General features: G+C 47.4%; 1 protein-coding gene across 1 annotated transcript in view; it reads right to left on the minus strand.

Annotated features, from left to right (window-relative positions):
• Positions 1-3,585: 3,585 nt before the first annotated feature.
• The window catches only part of LOC138580083 (methanethiol oxidase-like), a 364,838-nt gene continuing 355,712 nt past the window's right edge, over positions 3,586-12,711 (minus strand). The window contains exon 12 of the mRNA XM_069650350.1: positions 3,586-4,904. Within this exon, the coding sequence (XP_069506451.1) occupies positions 4,742-4,904 (163 nt within the window). The 3' untranslated portion in view covers positions 3,586-4,741. The remainder of the gene's footprint in view (positions 4,905-12,711) is intronic.

Raw genomic sequence — 12,711 nt, forward strand, 5'->3', positions numbered from 1 at the left:
CCCCCACCCCCGTTCATGCCCTGTGTCTCCCTTGTGTTCCCCCCACTCCCCGCTCATGCCCCGTGTCTCCCTCGTGTTCCCCCCACCCCCGCTCATGCCCCGTGTTTCTCTCCTGTTGCCCCCACCACCCACTCATGCCCCGTGTCTCCCTCGTGTTCCCCCCACCCCCCGCTCATGCCCCGTGTCTCCCTCGTGTTAGCCCCCACCCCCCGCTCATGCCCCACATCTCCCTCCTGTACCCCCCACCCCCGCCCCGTGTCTCCCTCATGTTGCCTCCCACCTCCGCTCATGCCCCGTGTCTCCCTCCTGTTCCCCCCCCGCTCATGCCCCGTGTCTCTCTCTAGTTCCCCCCACCCCCCGCTCATTCCCTGTGTCTCCCTCCTGTACCCCCCAACCCCCGCTCATGCCCCGTGTCTGCCCTGTTCACCCCCACCCACCGCTCATGCCCTGTGTCTCCCTTGTGTTACCCCCACCCCCCGCTCATGCCCCGTGTCTCCCTGGTGTTACCCCACCTAACCCCCCGCCCATGCCCCGTGTCTCCCTCCTGTACCCCCGCTCATGCCCCGTGTCTCCCTCGTGTTGCCCCCCACCCCCTGCTCATGCCCCGTGTCTCCCTCCTGTACCCCCGACCCCCTGCTCATGCTCCGTGTCTCTCTCCTGTTCCCCCACCCCCCGCTCATGCCGTGTCTCCCTCCTGTACCCCCACCCCCCGCTCATGCCCCGTGTCTCCCTCCTGTTCCCCCCACCCCCCGCTCATGTCCCGTATCTCCCTCGTGTCACCCCCCACCCCCACTCATGCCCCGTGTCTCCCTCCTGTACCCCCCACCCCCACTCATGCCCCGTGTCTCCCTTGTGTTGCCCCCCACCCCCGCTCATGCCCCGTGTCTTCCTCCTGTTCCCCCCACCCCCGCTCATGCTCCGTGTCTCTCTTGTTCCTCCCACTCCCCGCTCATGCACCGTGTCTCCCTCCTGTACCTCCCACCCCCCGCTCATGCCCCGTGTCTCCCTCGTGTTAACCCCCATCCCCCGCTCATGCCTCGTGTCTCCCTCGTGTTGCCCCCACCCCCCACTCATGCCCCGTGTCTCCCTCGTGTTCCCCCCACCCCCCGCTCATGCCCCGTGTCTCCCTCGTGTTTCCCCCACCCCCCGCTCATGCCCCGTGTCTCCCTCCTGTTACCCCCCACCCCTCGCTCATGCCCCGTGTATACCTCGTGTTGCCCACCACCCCCCGCTCATGCCCCGTGTCTCTCTCCTGTTGCCCCCAACCCCCGCTCATGCCCTGTGTCTCTCCCCTGTTCCCCCACCCCCCGCTCATGCCCCATGTCTCTCCCCTTTTCCCCCACCCCCCGCTCATGCCCTGTGTCTCCCCTGTTCCTCCCCACCCCCCACTCATGCCCCGTGTCTCCCTCCTGTTCCCCCCACCCCCCAGTCATGCCCCGTGTCTCTCCCCTGTTCCCCCCAGTAATGCCTTGTGTCTCTCCCCTGTTCCCCCCACCCACCCAGTCATGCCCCGTGTCTCTCCCCTGTTCCCCCCACCCCCCGCTCATGCCCCGTGACTCTTCCCTGTTCCCCCCCACCCCCCGTTCATGCCCCGTGTCTCCCCTGTTCCCCCCCACCCCCCGCTCATGCCCCGTGTCTCTCTCCTGGTCCCCCCCGCCGATGCCCTGTTGTGTACTCTTTATACACCCCGCCTTCCCTTTCCATGGTGTCCATCTTGGTAAAAGATTTTCCTTCCTACACGGGGACGCCGCAGGCGTTCCGGATTGGGAAGAAAAATCTTTTTTTTACCATCCCGGGTTCCCACTTTCAGAACCTAGGATGCTAGTGGTCTTCATCCATTGAAAAGGACGTTATGGTTACGTTGCACTAATAAAAACCTATGAAATTCAGTGAAAAAACGTTGTTAAAAGGGACGTTATGGTGCCAAGTAAAACCGAAAAATCCTTGAAATTCGCAAGTTATGGTAAGCTAAGCAACCATAACTCGCGCCACCATCGTGCACTGCTAAGCCTAACACCCAGGACATCAAAGATTACATCACAAATGTCATTGATGACATCACTGATGACATCACATGTGCATTTACCTTTCATGAAAAGTCTGTACAAGGGATTCTTGGTGTAATGTTAATAAAAAAAGTGTAAAGTATTTTTGGAATAAATATCAAGTGATAATTAGTGCATTAAGCTATGCATTGATATACATAGCATTCTATTATTAAGTTCAATCCAGTATACTAAGGTACTCATGTAGAAACATTGGCATTGTGTGCAGCATACATGATGGAGGTGCAATATTAATAAGCTTGCGTACTGTGAAACGTGATAAGTAGGTAATAAAACCCGCTTACTACATAATTGCATTATTATAGACAAAACACAAAGAGACAACACCACATACAAATATGAATATATACAAGGAAATAGAAGTAAAAAAAAACAGCAGTAGTAGCAGAAAGTGTTCATAACCTAACTGATTACCTTTATGCAGAGAAATTATTGCTCTGTTTCTAAGCTGTTACTTACCCTATGTATAAATATCACATGATGTGCTTGGACCCTAAGGAAAATAGTGTGAGTACAACATATAAAAATAGGAGCATATACAGGGAAAGTACAGTAAGAAAAAAAACATCAGAACTATCAGAAAGTGCTGATAACTCTACTGATTATTCTAATCTACAAAAAGGATTGCTGTCTTTCAAGGTTGCGTCTTCCCCTATGTATATGTTTCATATGATATAACTGGACCATAAGGGAATTATTATAAGAACATACTTGAAGGATAAGTCTATAAATATAGTACGTTTACAATTCTTAGTTCCTAACTGTTACTGAAGAAAAACATGTGGCCTAGATATGTCAGTAAAGAAAAAAGGGGGAGCCAGAAATGTGATGTCATCAGTGATGTCATCAATGACATTTGTGATGTCATTTTTGATGTTCTGGGTGTTAGGCTTAGCAGTGCACGGTGGTGGCACGAGTTATGGTTGCTTAGCTTACCATAACTTGCGAATTTCAAGGGTTTTTCAGTTTTACTTGGAAGCATAACGTCCCTTTAACAACGTTTTTCACTGAATTTCATAGGTTTTTAGTAGCGCAACTTAACCATAACGTCCCTTTAACAATGTTTTTTCACTGTATATATATATATATATATATATATATATATATACACACACACACACACACACACACACGTCGCTAGCATGTGCCATTGGCATGCTTAAGTGATACAGAAGGCTGGGGATACATGCGCTGTCAAAGGAGCATTTGCAGAATGTATAACTTCCTGCAAACACAATTGAGGTTTATTTCAATAACTGCCACAGAAATCAAAAACAAATTAGTTTACCTAATTTTCCGGCTCTACCAAATTTAGAGCCAAAATATCATATGGCTTCAAACGATGGAAGGTTTTGTGAAGTGTAGAAGGGATGTCCATCCTGAGGAGTTACATGGGACCAATGTGAATAGCATACTTAAATCATGTAAATTGCCCAGAGCCAAAATGCCTGTACAAACAGTCCTAAAATAATAATTTAAAAGAAGCTGAAAGAAAACAAATACTGCGCAATCCAGAATCTTAAAAGTTCATAAATGATTTTATTGCATGAACATTAGAGAAAGTAACATTGGATTTTTCTTTATAGATCTTCATGAATGTGATGGGGGGAAAAAGTGCTTTTTAATTAAATGCGAAAATCGTAATTAGATTTACAGTCACCGTGGAGTGATGGCAACCTTTCAAGTTGGAAGAGATCAGGTTGAGGAAGCTTCCTTAAGGCAGCGAGGACATAGTCGAAAGCATTATATGGAGTTGTCCCAGTGAATTGAAGAATAGTTGCCAATCAGCCCCACGTCATCAAGATCCTCTTTATGTGGTTCTGGAAATTTAGCCATAAGTACTTTGTATGCTGGGGCATGTTGTTTCATGTTCAATTTGTCTTTTCATTCAAATTATGTGGCTAAAAGTACCAGCATGCTCAGTACTCCTGGCTAAAATATAGCGCTGGACAAAGGGTTCAAGTTGACACTGGGCCAGTTGACAAGTATGCACAAGCTGGTGTGAGAAACGACCCTGAATTGTCAGAGCAGGTAAATTAGGCAAGCAATAGCCTACGAGTCCAGAATACAATGATGGAAAGGTTTAACATTCGAAAATGGATATCCAACCTGTCCAGTAGTTGCTAAAGGGAGCCAAGAGTAGGATTATAGGTTCATCACAGGAGATGAAATGTTAGTCTACAACACCCAAAATAATCAAACTATCACTTATAGAAATAATGATCAAAGATAGAGGCATCTGAATCCTGTTAGAATGAAACAAACCAAAGACGCAAGAGAGAAGATGACTTAGGTAGACCTATGATCTGTGTCTATCAAGAGAAAGGGCTGTAGCCCAGAAGTTAGTATTTTAGTTTGAAGCATCTATTCAAACAAAAGGGATCCATAATGGCAATTGAGTGTATAGGCACCATGAGCTATAATTAATTTAATGCATTGCCGATCTTCATAATTTATGGTGGTTCAGACCCAAGCCATAAAATGCAGTGAGAATCCTTTCTAAGGGCCAGACAGAGGGCAGTCACCTGCATGTAAACCAACTCCACCTGTGAAAATCTTGAGCAACCTAGGGAACATGGATCTGGCTTCGCCTCATTGCATATGGAGATTCTGCCCCCCAAATCACGAATCGCAGTGGGTGATCACCTCCCCTCATTGCCAGCTGCCATTGCCAGCTAGACCCAAATGTCAGAAGTGCTGTCACCACCAGGGTAGCGAATCTCATGGGCCAGGGCCGGACCGCCTGGCTCCTTTCCGAAATCCACGAGAAATTCTCGGTTAAGCTTCAAGCCACCTTTATCTGTGTTCACGTCAACCTGGAGCATTACTGATCCTTCCCTGAAAAAGATAAGAAACAATGAAATAATGATTGTTGGCATGTGGTAAATGTTAAGAAAGCTCAATATAACATCTGCTTTGTCGTTCTCGTGACATCTTTTCCAGACAATAACAGGCTGTGCCAGCTTCCAACACCCCAGCATATTCACAATTACAAAGTACACTTTCCATTTCAAACCCACCCACAGAGTCATACACAGTGTTTGACATGGGAATACAGAAGTGCAGGTACTCGGTTTCCCCGAGTACCTGCTTACTGTTGAGAAGTGTGGTACTCCTCCATTAAATGTATTGGCTTTCTGCAGAGAAGTGCTGCTACTATGTCTTCCAGATAAAAGAAGTGCAGGTATTGAGGGCCAGCAAGTACCTGCCCATTTAAAGCACTGGTCATACAGCTTCAGGTTCGCTATGTGAGTCTCCAGACGGGGTCCGGGAGCCAGACAGCAGATCATTCTTATAAGGGCCACATATATCCTTATGTCTCACACTAACTGACCCAACGTCCCTATGGTCAGTTTCCACATCATGAAAATAACTGTCCCGCAACTAACTACACCTCGAGGGCCCTTTCCCCATGCCATTGCCACCCGCCGCTTAGCTAGGGCCAGCAATCGCCCTAACAGTTCCCTTGTGTAGCCCAGCAGCACCACCAAGGGGGACGGATCCAATGATTCACCCAAGATCTCATGTAGCACCTGAAAGACTTTGGCACAGAAGTATACTACCGGGAGGGCGCATTGCCAAGCCAAATGTAGAAAGGTGGTTGGTGTATGTGTGCAGCGCACGCATTCCTCCGAGCTATCCGGGTAGAATATTGAAAGGGCCGCTGGCGTATAGTATGTTTGATGTACTTATTTAAAATGTACGAGCTTGAATAGATTATTGGGGGAGAAACGCCTGGTCTGTGAGCATCAGTATTTCCAAATCTTGTATGGGATTGATTGGCCCAGGGAGTCTTCCCATTTATGATGCGCCTCTGTTGACAAACCCGCAGTATTCTCTATCTTAGCATATATACTTGAAACCAACTTCCCCTCATGCTCTGCTCCTATGGTCGAATGCAGTAGTTGTGTAGTCTCCGGCTGTACTAGAAAGGTATCGAACAACCCCTTCACCACGTTACCACATTACGGGTCCTAAAGTAAAGAAATATATCCAGTGCAGTGACCCCACAAATTTCCTTACATTTGTCAAGAGGTAGGAACTGACCATTAGGAAATATATCTTGGAATATGGCTAGACCTAATTTACCCATACACTGTATAAAGTCTTTCACTGGTAAGTGGCACCTCAGGTCTATGTGTAATGGCAAGAAGGGGGAGTAGAGGTCTGCTTCATCAATTTTCTTTGCTATTTTCAACCAGCCCATGCACGTGCATTCCACAATATTCCTCGTCCTGGTTGGTCGAGTGGGATTGAGAGGATGGCTGCTCTCAGAAGTGACGGGCCACCAGGGCTCTATCAGAACATTCACTCTATCCGGGTCAGGAGCGTACCAGAATGATAACAAAGCAGGCTTGTGCTGCCAGGTAGGTCCCAAAATCGTGAGGGGACAGCCCCCCCACTGTCCAGTGGAGCAACCAACTTTCCCCCAGCGCACCCAAGCCTGTTTGCCCGCCCAGACCCAGGGACCACAAAGGGAACATTGAGAAAAAGGTCCAAAAACGGGGCAGTAATATCATTTTGACAAGAGGGTCTGCCGTATAGGGAGAGCGGGAGCTTCATCCACTGATCCCGTTGCTCCAATACTTTGCAGTCATTTTTCCTACAGAGAATTTACGGGTTTCTGGCCAGTCCCCCCTCCCAACACCCAAGAATCATGTGCTAGTTATGTGCCACTGAAACCACATCAGGAAATTCCACAGCTCATTCTGTGAGCAGAAACAGGACCGATTACCTGGCGTTCATTTTGAGCAATCAATACTGGCCAAAATCTAGGATATCAGTCATATTTGGCACAATATTATTTTCAAGATTTTTAACATAGGGCATCATGTCATCTGCGCACACAACAAGATGACCAGTTTATGTGCATATAACTGCACCCCCCTATGCAAGTGACACTCCCTGACTAATTCTGCCAGAAGCTCTATTGCCAGCGCAAAAAGCAAAGGTAGAGGGGTATCCCGGCCTCGTGCCTCTACCCATTGGAACTGGGTCTGAAAACAGCATATTGATTAGTAGCCTTGCAGTTGGCTGATTATATAATAGTGTATTCAATGAAGTAAAGCCTTCTCCCAGTCTAGCAGGGCCAACACTGCTGGGATGTCTGGGTCTATTGCAGACATCAAGCCAAAGAATCGTCAAAGGCCATATGATGTTGATCTACCCGGGATAAACCCAGCCTGGTTTACTTTCACCCACCTGGGCATCATATATGCCAACCGGATAGCCAGAATCTTGGCCAAAATGTTGTCTGTATTTATAAGTGAGATTGGCCAGTAGGCCAAACTGTCTGATGGATCCTTTCCTGACTTAATCAATAGGATCACTACTGCTTCTCTCATCGATTCCGGAAGGGCCCCCTCCTCTATGGCCCAACGTTATACTTGAAGTAGATGCAGGGCCAAACTCTTGGAGTATGCTTTGTAAAAGTCGATGTCAACCCGTCCGGCTCTGTTGATTTCCTTGCAGGGAGAGCTTGATGGCCAACAATATCTCTCGCAGTGTAATGGGACTGCTGAGTACCTTCCTTTCTTCTTGGTTGAATGAGTATTGTGCTATTTGGTCCAGGTATCCCAATATAAGTGGCAGCGATACATCCAGTACTGAAGTGTATAAGTGGTTTTAGTAATCCGTCATCGGCTGTACAATCCATCAGTGCATTGTACCACCTCCATGGCATCCCTTGCGGCATGTATGCATGTTTTAGAGTTTTGCCACCCTTGCCAGAATTGTTCCCGGTCACTGTCCCTCTCCATACTGCCCGACGTTTGCCTGCCCAGGTGCTTCACTTTGCTCTGTTTCTTTAAACCGGCGCAGCGCCTCATGTATTATGGATTGCATAGCAGGATAGTCCATGCTAGCCCCGTCCCCTTCCAGACCCTTAAGCCTCATCTCATGTTCAACTAGTTCCCTTCTGATGGTCTTCCGAATACTGCATTATTTGTCAATGCGAATCCCTCCAATAACACATTTAAAGGCCTCCCAGAGTACTTTGTATTCTTTAAAGAAATGGTCAATTCCCTCCTGGGCCTCAGTCGGAAACACTATCTGTCATGGCCTCACTTTTAAAGATCCATCTTCACCTACTCTGGGGTTTCCCCGGGACACCGGTGTGTGCGCTCACAGGCGCATGATCTGACAATGTGTGTGCTAATATTTCACAGTCCACCACCCACCTTGCTCCCCTATCTGACTTAGTATATAATAAATACACAAGGGGGAGTGATGCACTGGTGATCAAAATGTGATTGCCCCCTTGATGCCTATCCCAGCATATGTCCATCAGTCCATGTAATTTGCACAACTGCTGTATTTTACTCGCAGCCTTGGAGGTCGGCTTGTGATTCCTGCTGGCCCTATCCAACCCAGGAACTAGAACTGTGTTGTGAAGAATCAGAGATGGTTCACAGGCAAAACCTGGCCTGGGACCCTTCGCATGTGGCCAGGAAAAGGCAGCCGCTTCCAGATCCTGATCCTGGGGGTGGAGTTCTGCGGGAGGATCACATGACAGGGGGAGCAAATCAAGAGGAATGGGAAACCCCCCTTAATAACTTTCCCAGATTCCCTACTATCCTAATGGCTTATTGCAAGATTATACCTGTGGAAACAGGGACTTGAACATTGGGCACTTCAAGTCCTTTAATGTCAAAAGTACTGGGACAAACCAGAGTGATGCAGAGACCCTTGATTTCAAGTTACAGGTTAATAGGGTTAATGACCCACACCTGAGGGAAAATAGGAGGCAAAAAAGCCCCCGTCAGGTTAAGGCCATAGAGAAGAGTAGCAGTTGGAGGTGGAGTGGTTGCAGTAGCTCCACATTGCAGTTGCAGCTGAAGGAGAGTATAGACATCAAAACCGCTGTTTGCAGTACGAATGCCGGTTCTGAGAGGGTCTCTTCCTTCAGAGGCCTGATGTGCAGAGGTCACGCAACGGGATGCGTTGTTTGTAAAAGCTTTCCCCCAGAGGATTATGATTGCAGAGGTAGCGCATTGGGAAGCGTGAGGTTAAGAAGTCTTCTCCCCAATGAGACATGCTCTGGTGGCAGGCGAGCACCAGGGAGCCTTAGGAGCGCTGAGCACTCCTGTTTTGAGCAACATGGGCCAAGGAAATCCGAGCACTGTTTTCCACACTGCACAGAACAGAGGAAGCAGACAGCCTGAAGGCAGCGAGGCGAGTGGACTCGCACAGCAAACCCGGTGAGTTCACTTGTGAGTTCTGACTCAGGAGTGCTCTGTAACCACCCTCTTGCCCGAACTGGGTATTGAGAATATCGAACTAATGAGAAAAGAGCAAAGCAGCAGAAACAATGTTTTATGTATGTCAAACTGATTTAAAGCAGAAAAATTATTATTGTGCAGACCAAGTGAGCACGAAGTGGAGAAACTGGCAATATAAGAACTTGGCAAGCAGGCCAGTAGAATATCATTGTGGTTTTAAAGGTCACCATTGCCAACAACACGAGGTGGCAAAATGGATAGCAACAGAAACAAACAACCATTTTCCAAGCCAAAAATATACAGTAACATGTCCTGTTAAAAAGAACCAACATTGCCAAAACCAGGAAAGTTGTTCATTAACCCTATTATCACATGAAGAAAGATGCAAGAGAGGGACCTGACCTTAAGTATTGCCTAAGAGCATGTGTGAGAGAAAATATTTTCTCTCAGCACTTAGTTAATGTATTGGGGGGAAAAGTGGCAGGAAGGCTGCCCTTCTGTCAGAAGGAGTTCAGAAGGAGAGGAGCAAAACCTGCATTGCATGTGGCAATCAAGAGTATGGAATAAACAGCACCAATGTGGCTCTTGGTTTCCCCAAAGTAGTCGTCAAATTTAATATTGTGAAGCATCAAAAGACTTTATAAGTAGTGTGAAGTAGAACTGTTCCACAAAAATATTTGTAGTAGTGTTGAACGCCTTAGAAGTCCTACAGGGGAGTATACCAGGACAAACAGACCTTGTAGTGTAGGCCAGGTAGTTGAGCGACCAGGCAGAAGTCTTTGAAGTACTGTGGCATGGTTAAAAACATTACAAAAGAAGTTGTAAGACCACCAAAGCTCAGTGAATTGTTGTGGAATCATCCTGACAACTTAGCATTACAGATACAAGTATTTTGTGAACTGTTGCAGAGTTATCCTCACTAAAGTAATTTTGTTGATACTGATGAACTGTGGCAGCACATTTATTTTCTGAGAAGCAGTTGTGTGGAATTCTCTCCCTCCAGAAGAGCGAGCAAAGACTTGCTGAACATTCTTAACTGTTGGTCAAGTACATGTGGGAAGCTTACTGGAGTAAGATTAATGTAGGACTTTTGTTGCAAGAAGGGATTTCCTTCTTTGAACTGTTGATTGAAATCCTGATTGAATCTGGGGAAGGGGCATTCGCCCAGGTTATAAGGAGGAACAGTTACCAGGCTTTGAACATACCTGTTCATTTTGTAATGTCTGAATTTCCATTTATTATCCTGTTGAGTTTGTTGTATGTACAGGTGTGAGGGACAGAATCCCTTTGTTAGAGGGTTTCCTTCAGTTATTTTGATAGGTAGGGAAATCCTTGTTAGGATGGGGCTAGTGACATTTCTGACCCCTCACAGTACTGAAATCCCCACCCCAACCTATCATGCTGTCAAGTACTCTAGTGTATCTGTATTTGGCCCGTAGCAATTAGCTAGTGTGAAGGTACAGTTATGAATGACCCTGGTGACCATCGGGGCCCTGCCCTCAGAGTCCCTGGTTACTTCCGTAAATCGGAAACCTAACGACTTGTGATTCAATACGCAGACTCCCCTGGAGTAGGAGTAGGAGGAATAGCAGCAGTGACAGCCCCACTGCCTTGTACATGTTGCCTCTGTGTCTGCGGTCAAATGCATTTCTTGCAGGAAAGATATGTCAGCATGGTGTCTAGCTAAGTATAATAATACCCTCCAAGTCTTTGAAAAGCACTTAAGGCCACAAACATTCGAGGGGAGGAGGTGCAACCCTTTAAAGCATGACATTCCTATCTGTTGGTTTTGACCCTAGCCGATAGGTTACCCGAAATGTCCCCCTATGGTTTAAACTGTTTCAGCCCTTGACGATAACATGAATCCCCCTTGCATTCTAGTGCCCTGGCAATTGCAAGTCACATTTGCTGTCAGGAAAACAAGAACAATGAATAACATTACCCTCATCACCCTGCCCACCCTCCACCCCCACCTGCAACCTCCACCAGCTGGTAGTTATCCCCAGCCCCTTCAATCGCCCATGTTTGCATAACATTTAAAGCCAAAACAGCCTGTGGTCCTTCCTTCTACCAGCTACCCAGGAGCAGGAGCTCCTCCGTCGGGATCTGCCACTGCAGGAGCAGTTCGGCGACCGACACGAAGCCCAGCTGACACCCGTGAATTCTAACGAAGTGCGGTAAGCGTTATGCCCGCCCCCGCACCAGCGCCCTGAAGCGCCTCACAGCTCTATTTTTTCATCCCTGACGACCGCGAGTCTCTAAAGCCCTGATTTCTGCAGACGCCATCAAGGTACACGAGGTACCTTCCTACTCAAAGATGGCTGCCTGCATCAACTTGGTAGCCCTCCGAGCCTAGCCAGGCCCACATCAGCTGCTGCCCTCTGTCCATTGGCTGTCCTGCCTCTCTTCAGCCGGATTGGCTGCCGGCAGGCACAGCCGGCCCTCTTCGAAGAAGGCCCACGAGAACAAGTCGGATGCCTGTTTTCAGCCTGTTATCTGCCTACTCTGCCATCTGCAAGACCCCCTGCTCTCCACAGTCGCCGACTAAGGTAACTCTTGCACCCGTTGTCCCGCGGAAACTACAACTCTACACAACAAACTTGCACTCTAGTGCATCTGACTTTAGCCTCAGTGCAGCCTCATACTGCATCTAAGCTAATAGATAGCCATCACTCGTAGCCCATTGTTGAGCTTTCTATGTTATGCGCCTTACCCAACACGCCCGTTGCGCACAGGCTCCACCCCCGCACATTAGCACCGTTATGCTACCCGCTCCCGTAATAGTACAATATCCTGATGTTGGCTATTTCACCCTAACCTACATGTGCTATCCTGCCCTCAGGTGTCGCACTACGCACATGACCCTAACTGTGTCATCTCAAATCGAGGTGTGTGCTACTGCCCTGTGCTTCAGCCTTTGTGATTACTTTGTGATTAATCAAACCCAGATGTTGCCCTGCCTATGCATTTTAGCCATTGTGATATTACAAATCTAGGAGTGTGTTACTCTGCCCTGTGCATTTCAGCTACTATGATAAGTGAAATTTAGGTGTTACTCTGCCCTGTGCATTTCAGCTACTGTGATAAGTCAAATTTAGGTGTTGCCCTGACTTGTGCATTTTAGCCACTGTGATATCCCAAATTTAGGTGTGTGCTACTCTGCCCTGTGCATTTCAGCTATTGTGATAAGTCAATTTTAGGGTGGTCAGTAAAAATCTCGAATACAAAATCTCGAATGACAAAAAGCCCGAAACAAAAATCTCGAAAAAAAAAATATCGAATTTTTTATTTATTTATATATGTTTTTGGGGTCAGGTAAGTAAAAAAAAGGGGTAAAATAAAAAAAAAATGAAAAAAGGGGGGTTGGGGGGGAACCCCCCCATTTTGGAAAAAAACACATTGAAAAAAAAATTCGATATTTTTTT

The sequence above is a fragment of the Ambystoma mexicanum genome, chromosome 1p (assembly GCF_040938575.1).
Source record: "Ambystoma mexicanum isolate Mex_15411 chromosome 1p, UKY_AmexF1_1, whole genome shotgun sequence".
Taxonomy (NCBI): domain Eukaryota; kingdom Metazoa; phylum Chordata; class Amphibia; order Caudata; family Ambystomatidae; genus Ambystoma; species Ambystoma mexicanum.